The 15,361-nt window shown below is 36.7% G+C and overlaps 2 protein-coding genes across 2 annotated transcripts in view; one reads left to right on the top strand and one right to left on the bottom strand.

The window, feature by feature from the left end:
- The window catches only part of LOC122661793, a 40,602-nt gene extending 31,653 nt beyond the window's left edge, over positions 1 to 8,949 (bottom strand). The window contains exon 1 of the mRNA XM_043857301.1: positions 8,944 to 8,949. The gene's annotated coding sequence lies outside the window, so the exon portion shown is untranslated. The remainder of the gene's footprint in view (positions 1 to 8,943) is intronic.
- The window catches only part of LOC122661795, a 29,424-nt gene continuing 16,526 nt past the window's right edge, over positions 2,464 to 15,361 (top strand). The window contains exons 1-2 of the mRNA XM_043857303.1: positions 2,464 to 2,569; positions 10,668 to 10,853. Of these exons, the coding sequence (XP_043713238.1) occupies positions 2,469 to 2,569; positions 10,668 to 10,853 (287 nt within the window). The 5' untranslated portion in view covers positions 2,464 to 2,468. The remainder of the gene's footprint in view (positions 2,570 to 10,667; positions 10,854 to 15,361) is intronic.

Raw genomic sequence — 15,361 nt, 5'->3', positions numbered from 1 at the left:
GTAAATTTTGAACATATTCGAGGGCAGCAAGATCATTTCATACAAGCATGAGAGAGATAGTCCCACAGAGGTGTTAGTATAGTCTGCCCCAGCAGCTTGAGAACCTTTTCCCATTTGATAACTATATGTTATGGAGGAGAGTTTTCTATCCAGGAGTGTGGCTCCTGTGCCAGCATGAGAGCCAATGGGAGTGCATGTGGAAGCATCAATAGTAGCAAGATTTCTACTTTTCATGGGGCAGGACGGTCATTTCATAGGGGACTAAGTCTAAGTGCATTTCGAGTCTAGATGCTTCATATTGCTAGTCACCTGAACGGAATTAGATCAACCTATATGATACGGCCAATTATTTCTAATTCATTTTCCTTATAAAAATATTAGGATCAAGAGTGTGTTGGGGACAAATGCACAACCACGAGGAAGAACCCAAACGAACAAGGTTCGGCAAGATTTCCTACATCCACCTGAGAGAATCAGAAAATTTCCACTATTTCCTAAAAAACTTTCTACACGACCCTCCACCTCACAAAGTATTCTCCTTTGCTTGTTGTCAGGGTTTTCCACACAAAGAATATATAGGGAAACCTAAAACCCTAATCCCCACACAAGTACAATTTTACCTCCTTACACGTAATGGACCCAAAACCCGTCCCAGTTACAAATACAGACCAATTACATTTATGTGGACCCGCAAAATACAAGACACAGTCAAACCCAACAATCTCCACGTTGACTTGGATTTTACATGCCACTCTGAAGAAGACTAGTGTTGTTGTCGACTTTACAAACTCTACCATTGTCTTTGCCTATCCGCCACACCTGATTGGCATGACCCACAACCCCCGCTTGGGGTGTGTTTGCCTGTCCACCATCCCAAACCGGCATGGTCCACACCCCCACCCTGGGTATGCCATACAACTCGTCGTCGTCGCACAATGTGACATGGTTCCACCTCTCCTACCATTGCGCTCTGCTTCAAGACAACTATCGGAGAGGAATCAGGATTGCAGGAAGAAGGAAGAAGCTTTTACCAAACAAAAAGGAAAAAAGAAAAAGAAAAGAGGATTGTAGGAAGAAGACAAATGGGGTAGGGGGCAGGTGGGGTGGATTGGGATCCAGATCCTCTATTGTCGAGCTACCTCGTCCTGCTATGCTACACAGACACAGTAAGGCAGGAAATGACCGCTATACCCCCACTTGGGCAAGACGCTTGGGTAGGGGTAAGGCGGTAATTTCCTGCCTTGTTGTGTCTACGTAGCACGGCAGGACGGGGTAGGGGTAGCTCAGCAGTAGAGGAGCCAAATTGGGGTGGGCTGTGGTGCAACAGGGGGTTGGGGTGTGTGGGCGAAGATCTGTGATCGATGACCAGAGAAGAGGAGGTGGGGTAAAATTGTCACAAGACAGTTTTATTTATGAGAGAAATATTATTTTGGATAGTTTTGTAAACCCAAACCCACAGTAGTGTATTTTTGTTAACTGAATCAATCAGTGGTTTATTTTGTATAACTAAACCTGCTTTTGTGTAATCCGGTCATTTTTCCCAAAAATATTATGGTCCATGGTGACATCGATTTAAAAGCTCCAATAACTCAGTCATAAGATTTCTGTTCATTGCCAAACAGACCTGCTGGTTCTCCAAAGCGCCACTTGCTAAAAGGCTTCTCATAGAGAACTTTGGTCTCAAGTTGCAGAATAGATGAAAGCAATGGAAACAGAAGCCGCACTCTGGGAAGAACCCTCCGTAAGTTCCTAGTCAGAACTAATTGCGCTTTTAGTACTTTTCCGAATGTTAAGTTTCCTCTTCAAAATAGTCCCAATAGGGAGAACCTTAATAAGAGATTCAACTAGCCAACTGGGTTTTCTGCAAAACCCTGCATCTCTCAAATACATTTCCTCAAAAGCCTCAAGAAATCAGAACCCTTTTGTGGTCTCTTACCTCATCCGCTCATGTGGGCTCTCACCCGCAGCTGCCATCTCTGCATCCAAGAAGGTTGGTTTTGTATCCTCTGATGGACCAGATTCCGTTCTTACCCTCTTTAGAAACCATGGATTCACCGAAGCCCAGATTTCCAGACTCATTAGAAAGTATCCATTATTGCTCGTTGCCAGTCCTACAAACACCCTTCTCCCTAAACTTGAGTTCTTCCATTCCTTGGGCGTTTCGAGCCCTAACATTGCCAAAATCCTCTTCAAAGATATCAAAGTTCTTGTTCCGTAGCTTAGAAAACAAAATTATCCCTGCTTTTAATTTCTGGAGGAGTTTAGTTGGGACTCTGGAGAATGTTGTTATTGGTCTAAAACGTGAAGCTCGTTTCATCAATTGTGATATACAGACTGTGGCTCGAAATATTGCAATCTTGAGAGAAAATGGAGTAACGGAGTCCATTATCCTGCGTTTACTAACTTACTATCCCACATCGTTGACACCTAAAAATAACCTGTTCAAAGAGATGGTTGAGATTAAGCAAATGGATTTCGACCTTTCAAAGTACACGTTTATGAGAGCTCTATCTGTGTTTACATCAATGAAAAAATCGACATGGAAGCAGAAATTGGAGGCTTATCGAAGGTGGGGTTTTTCTGAGAATGAGATTCTCTTGGCATTTAGGAGGTACCCTTCTTTTATGACAGCATCTGAGAAGAAGATAATGAGCCATATGAATTTCTTTGTTAACAAAATGGGTTGGGAACGGGAAGTTATCATCACACGCCCGCAACTTCTTGCGCTTAGCTTGGAGAAGAGGATTCTTCCAAGGTGTTCAGTTTTACAAGTATTGATATTGAAAGGTTTGGTGAAGGAAGATCTTAAAATGGGACTTCTGTTGATAAGGAGTGAGAAGCATTTCTTGGAAAATTTTGTGAAAATATATGAGAAAGAAGTTCCTCATCTTTTGGATTTATACAAAGGAAATACTAGTCTGCTAGGACTAGGAGATGGAATTGAGGAAGTAGGTTGAGAAAACCTATTGTAAAGTGCTCAAATTATTTTGATGAGGTAAATATTAATGTTTCTGTGTTATTCTCTCTCCTTGTTAACTCTTTAGTCTCAATGAATCTCAAATCCGTCAATTGTTGACAATACAGCTACTTTGTGTTTCTGAGAGAGATATTGATTTGTCTAAATTTGAATGGACCTGTTTACTGTTTTCTAGTAGGATATCTTAAACTTGGTTTGCTTCAAGTCTCAAGGTCTATATGGAGACTGTATACAAGCTATTATGTGCAACTAGTAAGGTTATTGATTCAGTATAGGTTACTAGAAATTTGATTGTCGAGCTTCCATGCCTTGGGTGAACTGTTTTGAGCTCAGCAGGGAGGCACTTATCTGTTGCTTGGTCATTTTGGTGGTTGTGGTTACTTTAGGAGCTAGTCCCAGATTTACAGTTTAACTTCAATTTGCGCAAAACTTAGAAGGTGAATAGCAAGTAAAATTGTATTCTTGGGGCATTAAATTTGTAAATTTGGTTTTAGGATGTCACTTTCTAAGCATTTATGTGTGTTGATAGGTTTTCTTTTATTAAAAAGGCTGCTTAATGTCAATGATTTGATAAATTGGTTATGCGTATTTGTAGAACTGATAAAAAAGAATAGAGAAGGAAAAAAAAAGTTTTTGGTTCTTAACTTGTGGTGCCAAAGCTGTAGTGTCTTAGTACTGAAAGTTGATGCAGTTTCGATGATAAAAATGCTTGTTATCGAATTAAATTTTGAAAAGCAGTATATCCTATAAATGTCAGAAGACCTAAAAGGATGATTATATTGATTCAAAGCCTTTTCCTTTCAATGAATTTTGTAGAATTTGCCTTAACATGTTTTTCTGTTTGAAACCATTGATTTTAATTACTTTTTTGCAGAGAGATTTTATTATTCTAGATTTGAATGGACCAACTGCTATAGACTGGTGGAATGTCTTAAAATCACTGAGCTTGGTTACCTCTATTTTGGAATACATGAACCATGTTCAGGATGGTTCTAATCAGGTATCAATCAGTTGACTGCTCTACTTAGTGGTTTTCAGAGTTCTCTTCCAAACAAAAGGTGAAAAGTTCCTTTGTGCTTGATGAGATTTTGGTGCCATTGGAAATAACAGTAAAATTATACATTTGCCTTTTCATGGAAATGCAACAAATTTTCTCCCTGGATAAATGCAAAGGGGGGAAGGAAACTAATTGGATGATGAATCATTGTTGTAGAATTATCCTTTTTGAGAAAATTTGTTATGTGAGACAATAAATCCAATATTTTCATCTTTAGAATATGGCTAGACATTTCTATGAGAAATTGTATAACCTACAGAAGGATATCCAAGAAACATAAAAAATACAATGATGCAACCAACAAGATCTTCTTGTTCTTGTAAGACCTTAAGTTACATAATTCATTTCAAATAACCAAGCTTGCTTAGTCAATATCAAAATTTCCCATTTCTACAGTTTCTATAACCATTTTGTTCTCTAGACTTAGGACTGAAACATCAGATGCCATGTAGAAGCAAAACAAATCAAAAAATAAATAAAAAAATCAGAGGGATGAATACTAGCAAATAGGAAACAGAACTCACTACAATGAGGATAACATATGAGATTCTCCAAGACAACCCCATGCTAATTCTTAATCCTCCTAACATGTTATTACTCATGAGCATGACCCACTAAAGCTAGATACAGCTAGGCATGTGACTTGAGCTAAACAATCAAACCCACAAATTGGCATAAATGAGCTCTTTTGGAGAAGTCTTGTTCAAAACAGAGTTGCAATGATAGAAAGATAACAAACAGATTAAAATAAATGTGACAAATTTGAACATACAGAATACAGCCAAAGCAAGTTGAGAATAATTTCTTTTTGGGGGGATACTAGCAAGTTGAAAATTGAGAATACAGAAAAAAGGGATAAAAGAATTTCTCTTCCTCTCCAATCTCAAAGATAATTAAAACTACAATTTCAATGGCATCTCTTCCATATCTCCTTGTTTTTTGGGACCTGAATGATTTATTAAAAGATCTTAATTTTTCTATGAAAAATAGAGAGCTAAAATCATCAGGCATGTCACCACCAAAATTAAAGGAATTCAAGAACATGAATCTGATGCAAAAATTTGAAATAACCTCGTTAAAAGGTAAAAAAATCCAAAGTATCTTGGCGTTCTCTCATAAGCCAATCCAGAAGTAAAGTAATTTGATTAAAAAAAATTCTGATAAATCATTGATTCTTCCGGTAGCTTGTAATTTATATTATTGGCATTGAACAGATATAATCATGTAGGGTTAAATAGGATTGTAACATAATAATTAAGTGAAATACTGTGCCATATAGGGTAATAACAGATGTCAACTATTTAAGAAATTAAATTGACTTTGTAAAGTATGACTATGTTTGCTTCCATGCAGTGGTCATGCAATTAAAAAAAATCAAGTGAAATACTATGCCATATAGGGCAATATTTGTTAAATAACTCAAAGATCGGATGGGATCAAATTTTATGGACATGTAAACAAACCCCAAGGTCACTTGCTCACATGTAAATTTTCAGTTCAACATTAAGTTTGTCTAAGTGATAATATAAAGCTTTGAAAATTTAGGACTATGGGAGGTTATTTTTTTATTTTATTTTTTTGGGTAGGAGATTATGGGAGATTTCATAGAGTGGTCAAAGTATCATAGGCATGCTCGGACATATATGAAGATGCATGCCAATACATAGGAGCATATTTGTTTGAATTAGGCTTTGAAATATGACATGTAGTTAATCTAGATTATTTACTATCTATCCAAATGTTAAAATTGAAATTTCTTAATTCCACATGGCACGTGAGGTAGTGCCACTTTTGACAAGCTAATGAAGTGGGTTGTGAGAATAAATTTTTTTTTTCTCTTTTTATATTGCTTTCACCTATAATTTTTTTGGGTAGTTATACATATAACAATGGAAGGTGATGTTTCTGAAAATCACAAGACATATAATCTATGGTGACAGATCCCTCTCAAAGTTAGGAGAGTGCACAATAATGTCTAGAGTATTGATACACATGCATGGACATACACAAGTTGTGTACCGATACAAAAAGGGGTGTTTGATTAAATTAAGCTTTGAAACTTGAAAAGCGGCTAATCTAAACCTTGTACTCTCTATCCAACGGTTGGAATAGACATATCATCTGTCTACATGGCAGAATAGATGCTTTGCAATATTTGAAAAAAATTACTGACCTTTTTAACAATAATAATTCATCTTTTTTAACATAATTTTTACCTAGAATTATAATTTTTTCCCCTTTGCAACTTAAATACCCAACACAAGCCAGTGACTTACATTTTTGAGAATATTTCTAAGCAATTTGTCCAAGGCAGAGCATCATACTTGGGGAGGAGGTATACTTTTTTCCGATCTACTAACCCGTAGTGTCTAAATTGACCAAAAACATTGGATTTCGGAGATCTAGAGAGGGGTTTTTTCGGATTTGAGAGAGTTTTTGTGTAGCCCAAGGTAAAGCTCGATTCCCCCCCCCCCTTTATGTTTATTTCAGTTTGAATTGGATGAATATGTGTTTATCCTAAACCTACAAGTTTAGTTGATTACTTCATGTGTTTGATGATTTGTTTTGCCAAAGTCATTGAGAAGTGTGGAAGAACATAAAAATTCTGATTTTTTCCCCATTTTCCTACCTAATAAAATTTGAGAAAAAAATAATAGAATAAATATGATATTTCATGGTTAAATTAATTAAACTATATATTTCCCTACTGCTTAATGTTTGAGAGTGTTGCATGCTTAAAACATTGATTTTTTACATCACCTAATATATTTTCTAGGATTTTTTTACAATTTTCCCCCCACGTACCTCGTTAATATATGTTTAATATGTTATATATTGTGGGAAAGTGTTTCCTATCTTGGAGCGTTTGCTATACTGGCAGGAAACACTCACTCACAACTTTGGTATAATTAATAGCGACAATTTCTTAGATCTACTAGATAAGCACAGAAATTATAAGATAAGTAGATTTCGAATTTGTTTTACATCCACTACTTTCCATTTTGAAAAGATTTACTCAATCCCCAAAATTAGTTAATGGTCAAGCCATGTAAGAATAAAATAAAAGTAAACTTCCAAAATTGCCAAAAAATTTGTTGTAATTTTAAACCATAATGGGGAAAATAGGAGGGAAGGGGCGCGCACAACTTTCTCTACCTGTTTTTATTTTAATTTTTTTTTATTGTTTCTCACTTTGGTTTTTTTTTTTTAATGACCGAGTTTCCTTTCACCAACTGTGAATGAAATCTCATTCACCGCAGGCCGCAGGGTGGGAATAGGTATTGAGAGGGTATTTTGGAGCATACGAAAACCTTAGGATGGTGGGTGAACCATCCTCTTTTTTATTTTTTCTTTAATATGTTTCTATTGTTTTCTATTCTAACAATTAAGATGTACTTCCCTTTGGATTCGATGCAATAGCTTGGTATTTTTTTTTTTTAGGGGATAATAACCGCTTTGATTTCCACTCCTACAATTAAGGTGCACTTTTATCGGATTTCACAGTTTTTAAAACAATTAAATTAGGTTTGGAAAATTTTGGAAGTTTTCTTTTAGTTTATTCTAACGTGGCATGAGTACTAACCTACTTTGGGGATTAAGTAAATTTTTTTAAAATAGAAGGATGTAAAACAAATTTGAAACCTACTTATTTTGTAATTTCCATTCTTATCTAGTGGATCTAAGTAATTTTCCCTAATTAAAAGGGGGGGGGGGAGGAGGTCATTACATAGGGGACGGGATAGACACAAAGGGGTTTGGGGGTGTAGGGTACGCTCCTGAACAGAAAACATTCCCCCATATATTTGTTAAGTATTCTTTCATTGGGGGAAAAGAACGCTAACTGGTCACGTGGGATAGGGGCGAAATGACTGCCCCACCCCATGGAAAGACGGAAATCCCATCCCCCAAGATGCTTGTGCATACGCTTGCATTGGCCACCACGTTGGCACAGGGGTCATGCGACCAGGTAACATTCTCTTGTCCCTATTTCATTTTATAATAATGTACATTAATTTTAAAGGTAAATTATTATTGTCACAAGAATCTCTAAGTTTTCCAAAAAGCATAAGACATCTTTTCTTCTACAATGACATGATGTGTCCAAAAAAAATAAAAAATAGTTGTGACTCTCATACCTAAAAAACAAAGACAAATGATATATCCATTCCGATTGTCGGATGGAGAGGAGATGAATCTAGCCACACCATGTTAAATTCAATCAAATACCCCTCGATGGATGTGTACTAAGTAGTCTAGCTATTATTGTGCACTCTCTTAACTTCAAGTAGAATAAACAATCCAGATTAAAAGAATCGTAAAAACGGATGACTCATATCTATGTTGTGATTTTTACAGGAAATCATACATATCCACTCTTTTTTTATTACCAGAAGAAATAATAACAAGATAACTACTCTTCTTTAAACTTTGTTGCTATGATTGTAAGATCTTCTATTAAATGGTCTCACTCCATGTTTGCTCACCTGGCTGATTGTTACTAATTTCATTGTAATCTTTTTCATGACCTAGTTCTTTTAAGCTTTATATCTTCTCATTTTTCTGAAAAAGAGATTCTCATGGCATTTAGGAGGCCGATACCCTTGGTTTATGGTACTGTTTGAGAAGAAGATATTGAACCATATGGATTTCTTTGTTAACAAAATGGGTTGGGAATTGTCTATTTTATTTGGATTAACCTTTTGCTATTGTCCACTGGGATATCTTAACCTTCAATAAGCTTGGTACTTCTATGTATGGTTATATATATATATATATATATATATATATATATATATATACTCAAAACTAAAAAAATAAAGAGAAGGATAAAGAAAATCTCTTTTTGTTTATTTGGTTCTAAACTTGATCAACTACTATTGTCTGATGGGATGTCTTAAAATCAGTGAACCTGGTTATCTCTCTCTATATATGGATATTATTGATCCCAACCTAGCTAAAATATGTTACATCATAAAATGATACAATAAATCCCATATTGTTGGTCTGCAACTTGATGTTATGCTGAAATCAAGATCGAAGAACGAAATAAGATGCCCGAAGCTCGTTCAAAGTTTCCACCTGTTTCTTAAAGTTTTCTCGGAGTTGGTGGATAACCTCTTCCATTCTTCTATTCAATTGTGATCTAGTTCTTCAGGCCACAATTGTTACTCTGATACCAGATGATGCAACAGGAAGAAGAATCACAACAAATACAATAAATAATTCTTCATCCCCTCTACTAGATACATCACATATTTTTATTCCTTGAACTCTCCTAGACTCCATCAATAAGCAACTTCCTAATCGATCCCTCCAATTAAGAAAAAACACTGCAATTCAATCACTAATTATTATATTAAATAAAAGAATAAATATATATATATATATATATATATATATATATATATATAGGATTTGAAATAACCAACTAATGTCCAACTCAGGTACAGGCCCATAGCCCATAGGTGGAACTTCATTACGGTCCATGGAGAGATCTTTTGTTTATAATAGTTTATAAAGCGGCAACAATTCCAATCGAATGAATTGTTTGCATTACCAAACACAAACATTGTCTGAGGGAGGTTAAATCGTCATTTTGCACCCCATATGAGGGAACAGCACTGTGCAGCGAACAACAGTGGATAAAAAATTCGACAGAGACCTGCAGCATCTCCTGAAGCGTGCAGTTGCCAAAAGGGTTTCTTCATGGAATTTTTACTCTTCAGTCCGTAGGTAGCATTCACCCTTCGAGAACTTTGGTCTCAAGTTGCAGAGCGGATGAAAGCAATGGAAAGTGGAAACAGCAGCCGCACTCTCGAAAGACCCTGTAAGTTCGTAGTCATAAGTCGGAACTAATTAGTAAATTTCCGAATGTTTAGTTTCCTCTTCAATAGAGTCCCAATAGGGAGAACTGTAATAAAAGATTCAACAACCCAACTAGGTTTTCTGCAAAACCCTTTATCTCTCAAGTCCATCTCCTCAAAAGCCTCAAGAAATCAGAACCCTTTCGTTGTCTCTTACCTCATCAACTCATGTGGGCTCTCACCCGAATCCGCCATTTCTGCATCGAAGAAGGTTGGTTTTGAATCCTCTGATAGACCAGACTTGGTTCTTACCCTCTTCAGAAACCATGGATTCAGCGACTCCCAACTTTCCAGTCTCGTTAGAAAGTGTCCATCATTGCTTGTGTCCAGTCCTACAAAGACTCTTCTGCTTAAACTTGAGTTCTTCCATTCCCTTGGCGTTTCGAGCCCTAAACTTGCTAAAATACTCTGCAAAGACCCAAGTTTTTTGTTTTCTAGCTTAGAAAACAAAATCATCCCTACTTCTAATTTTTTAAGGAGTTTAGTTGGGACTGTGGAGAATTTTATCAGTCTAAATCGTCATTCCCGTCTCATCGCTTGTGATATACAGAATGTGGCTCAAAATATTGCAATCTTGAGAGAAAATCATGCGTTTACTAATTTCCTATCCCACCACGATGACACCTAAATATGGTCGTTTCAAAAAGATAGTTGAGGAGGTTAAGCAAATGGGTTTCAACTTTTCAAAATACCAGTGTATGCTTGCTCTGTATGTGTTTACCACTATGAACAAATCGACATGGAAGCTGAAATTGAAGGCTTATCGAAGGTGGGGTTTTTCTGAGAATGAGATTCTCATGGCATTTAGGAGGTACCCTTATTTCATGGCACAGTTTGAGAAGAGGATATTGAATCATACGGATTTCTTTGTTAACAAAATGGGTTGGGAACGGGCAGTTATCATCAAGTACCCGCAAATTCTTGGGCTTAGCTTGGAGAAGAGAATTATTCCAAGGTGTTCATTCTTGAGTATTGATATTGAAAGGTCCGTGAAGAAAGGTCTTAAAATGGAATATCAGTTGAAAGAAAGTGAGAAGCTTTTCTTGGAGAAGTTTATGACAAAATATGAGAAAGAAGTTCCTCAAATTTTGGATTTATACAAAGGGAATATTAGTCTGCTAGAACTAGGATATGGAACTGAGGACGAGTGGAAAGAACCTTAATGTAGTCCTAGGTAGGAGTAGGGGATTCTAGGGTTTAGGGTGGTGGGGGTTTGATGAAACTTAGATCGAGTGTCAATAATGATGTAAGGGATGTATGCTGAAAGTTTGGTTTGAACTAATGGACAGATTTGAAGTTATGGAGGAATCCTAGTTAGGGTAGGAGTGAGAAGAAGAAGGTTTAAACAAAGTTCAGATTCAAACTTACTGGATTTGAAGAGATCTTCAATGGCAGCAGCTTTGAAGATGAACAATGGGGTCTCCCGATCTACAAGATGCAAGGAGATAAGTAGCAGCCCTCCCGATCTTCACGATGCAAGGAGTCGATTGGAGATCCACCAATCCCTTCACCTTGATATTACTCACAAGGCACACTCACGATGGAGCAAAGGCAGCAACAAAGGCAGCAAGCATAAAGCTGAGTTTTTATTAATCAAAATTCGTATGTAATGCTGGCCTACCTTACAAACTTATATAGAAGACTCAAAAATAGACTTAGACACTAAAAAGGAATGGCCTAACCCTATCCCTAACCTATTAGGTAACTTAAACTGACTAGGAAACTAGAATACTAAAGGAAATAGACTCAAAACATGGCTGGACTTATAGAGTCCTAATCCAGCCCAACTTACATCACATGACCACTTAAGTTGTCACCTGACCACTTAACCAAGTCACATGATCACTTAAATTGAACCAATTGGATGCAACTAATTTGAACCGGTTCAATTATAAAACATAAAAATAAACTAAGTATTGGGCTAATCCCGTATGCAACTTATATACCCCTAGTTTAGGCTCATTAAAGTGGCCTATTACATAGAAAACCCTTGGGATCAAAGGCCCAACATATATATATCCCAACCCTAGACTTATTCCTAATAAAAGAAGTCCAATTTGGTGATAAATCTGCATAACCTACTGTAAAATGCACAAATGTTTGAAATTTGACAAATAGATCTGAATATTTCTTTGTGAATTTGAAGACTCAAGGTCTATATGGAGACTGTATACCAACAATTAAGGTCAATGATTCAATATGGGTTTCTAGGAACTTGACTGTCCAGCTTTTATGCTTCAGGTGAACTGTTTTATGCTCAGCAGGAAGGCACTTGTCTGTTGCCTAGTCATTTTGGTGCATATGGTTACTTGAGTAGAGGCTAGTACCAGATTTACAGTTTAATTTCAATTTACACAAAACCTTAGAAGGTGAATAGAAAGTAAAATTGGATTCTTGGGCCATTAAATTTGAAAATTTTGTTATATGATGTCGCTTTCTATGCATTTATGGGTTTCAATCATCAGATAAATTGGTTATGCTGATTTGTATAATTTGTAAGAAAAGAGAAGGAAAAAGAAAACCAACCTTTGGTGTATTTGGTTCTAAACTTGTGGTCTTGAAGCTGCAGTGTCTTTAGTAGTGAAAATTGGTGCAGTTTCGGTTATACAAATGCTTGTTATAGAATTGAATATTGAAAAGCAGTATATCCTATAAATGTGAGAAGACCTAAAAGGATGATTATATCTATTCAAAGCCTTTTTTTTTTTAACGAATTTTATAGAATTTATCTAATGTATCTACTATTTGAAACCATAGATTTAAGTTACTTTCTGTAGGGAGATTTTATTATTCTAGACTTGAATGGACCAACTGCTGTAGACAGGTGGAATGTCTTAAAATCACTGAATTTGGTTACCACTTTTTGAGAATATATGGACCATGTGCTTCCGTGCTGGATGGTTCTAATTCGTATCATCAATTAACGGCTCTACTTAATAGTATTTCTCAGAGTTTCATGCCAAACAAATAGGGAAATTTTCCTTTCGATGTGTTTGATGATAGGTTTTTTGTGCCATTTGAAATAACAGTAAAACTATACATTTGCCTTTGATGGAAATGCAGAAAATTTTCTCCCTAGATAAAGGAAAAGGGGGGAGGGGAGGAACCTAATTGAATGATGATGAATTATTGTTGTTTGTGTGTGTAGAATGGTGTTTGTTGAGTGAAAACGACCAATTTCTATGAGCTGGAAATGATGCTTGGTGCAACTGCAAATTGAAAATAAATCTGAAAAGTACCACCAGAACTACTTGCATTTTTTTCAACTCTCTCTCTCCAAATCTTTCCTTACCTTGAGAGAGATCATAGTAAGGGTGTTAGTTAGCAAAACATCGTCAAAAAGTCAGTTTTCAAAAAGGCTATGAGATTTCCAGGGTTTCCAATATGTATTTGCTCTGTTTTTCAAGAAGGATAAAATTTGCACCCTCCCTTTGACAGTGCTAGCAATTAACATGGTATTTATATTTCTAATTTCACTTGCAACATCAAGGCGATCTCCATCTTCTATGTTTTTGTCTTATGAAAACTCATTGTTCCTCGAGTCTGGATCTTTTTCCTGTATGGGAAGCAGGGTATAAATGATTACACTTGGTGTCGATTTTTTTTATTTTTTTATTTTTTGTAATGGCAGATAAGTCATAAACAGGAAAGAAGCTATTTTGAAGCTAGATGGTGTGACATCCCAGGATGCAAGGAAACAATTAGTAAAGGTTGGAACAATAGTACGAGGCTCAGAAATGTGCAAAGTTCACAAGAAGGTGCAAGCAGTTAGAGCTGAACTAGCAGTGTGGAAAGGTACAGCAGTAACAAACATTGATGAAGAGGTGCAGTCATGTCTTGAGTCACTAAGGAATATTCAGAAAAGGGAATGGTCACCATCATTAGCAAAAGAAGAACATGCAGCCCAGGTAAAGCTACAACAGTGTCTAGCCCAGCAGGAGATGACATGGCTTCAAAAATCTCGAGTGCAATGGAGTCAATGTGGCGATAGAAACACGAAATTCTTTCATGCTACCACTATACAATGCCGGAGTAGAAATAAAATAATTAAATTGAAGTCGAGGGGGATTGCGGTTAGAGAATGAAAAGGATATTGACTGGGTGATAAATGATTTTTTTTCTAAGTCTTTCCAACTCAGAAAGGGTCCAGAATATGGAGCATGCTTTGCGATTCATCCCCTCTAAAATATCACTGGAGATGAATAATGAGTAATGTTTGCCACTCACTGATGAAGAGATTACAACAGCAGCCTTCAGTATGAAGCCTCTAAAAGCTCCAGGGCCTGATGGGATGCCTCCTATATTCTTTCAAAGTTACTGGGATATTGTTGGGAAGGATGTATGAGAGTATTTTTTGAATCCGAACCATACTCATCTATTGCTCATACCTAAAGGAAAAAAGGCCGTATCAATTGATCAATACAGGCCTATAAGCCTCTGCAATGTTGTGTATTGGATTTTTTCAAAAGTTTTTGCTAAGAGGTTAAGAAAAATCTGTCTCTCCAGGGCAAACAGCATTTGTAGAGGGTAGAAGGATTTCTGGCAATATTCTAATTACACATGAATTGCACCACCATATGAAGAATAAAAGGGGTGGAAGAAGGTATTTGGCCTCTTTCAAGTTAGATATGAGAAAGGCATATGATAGATTGGAGTGGAGCTTCTTGGAAGGAGTCCTTAGGAAGTTGGGTATGTGTTACAGATGGGTTAAATTGCTTATGAAATGTGTTACCAGTCTCCTACTCGTTTCTGATAAACAGAGTGCAGAAAAGAACACCTTTACTCCTTCTAGGGGGTTGCGACAAGGCGATCCTCTCTCACTAGCCCTTTTTAATCTTTGCACAGAATGTTTGTCCTCCCTTATTGATGGGGCTGTCAATGAAGGCATGTTACAAGGGATTAAAGTCTGAAGATATAGCCCACAGATTACCCATTCCCTATTTGCTGATGACTGTGTGATTTTCATGGAGGCAACTCACAGTTCTGTACAGACTCTTAAAAGCCTATTGCCTACCCTATTGTGCAGCCTCAGGTCAAGCAATTAATCTGCAAAAGTCAGTTGCAAGTTTTAGGGTAAATACTCCGGTTAGACTTATGAGAATATATGCTAGAATGGTGGGTATAAGGAGTTTGAGGAAACCGGAGAGATATTTGGGGCTGCCCTCTGAAAAAGGGAGATCTAAAAAAGAGGCCTTTCAAGAAGTAAAAGATAGAACCATTAGTAGGGTGACTGGGTGGAAGGAGAAGCTGTTATCTCCTGCAGGAAGAGAGGTACTCATTAAATCTATTGCAAGGTCTTCAAGAGTACTATTTGAAGCTTCCAAATAGTACTCTTGAAGACCTTAACAAAGCAGTATGTAGTTTCTAGTGGGGTCAGAAAGGAATGGAGAGGAAGGTGCACTGGGCTAGTTGGGAATGTTTATGTATTCCCAAGTTAGATGGTGGATTGGGACTATGTGATTT

The sequence above is a fragment of the Telopea speciosissima genome, chromosome 5, assembly GCF_018873765.1.
Source record: "Telopea speciosissima isolate NSW1024214 ecotype Mountain lineage chromosome 5, Tspe_v1, whole genome shotgun sequence".
Lineage (NCBI taxonomy): Eukaryota > Viridiplantae > Streptophyta > Magnoliopsida > Proteales > Proteaceae > Telopea > Telopea speciosissima.
Note: the sequence above shows the minus strand (reverse complement) of the source record. Positions and strands in the feature narration are given on the sequence as shown.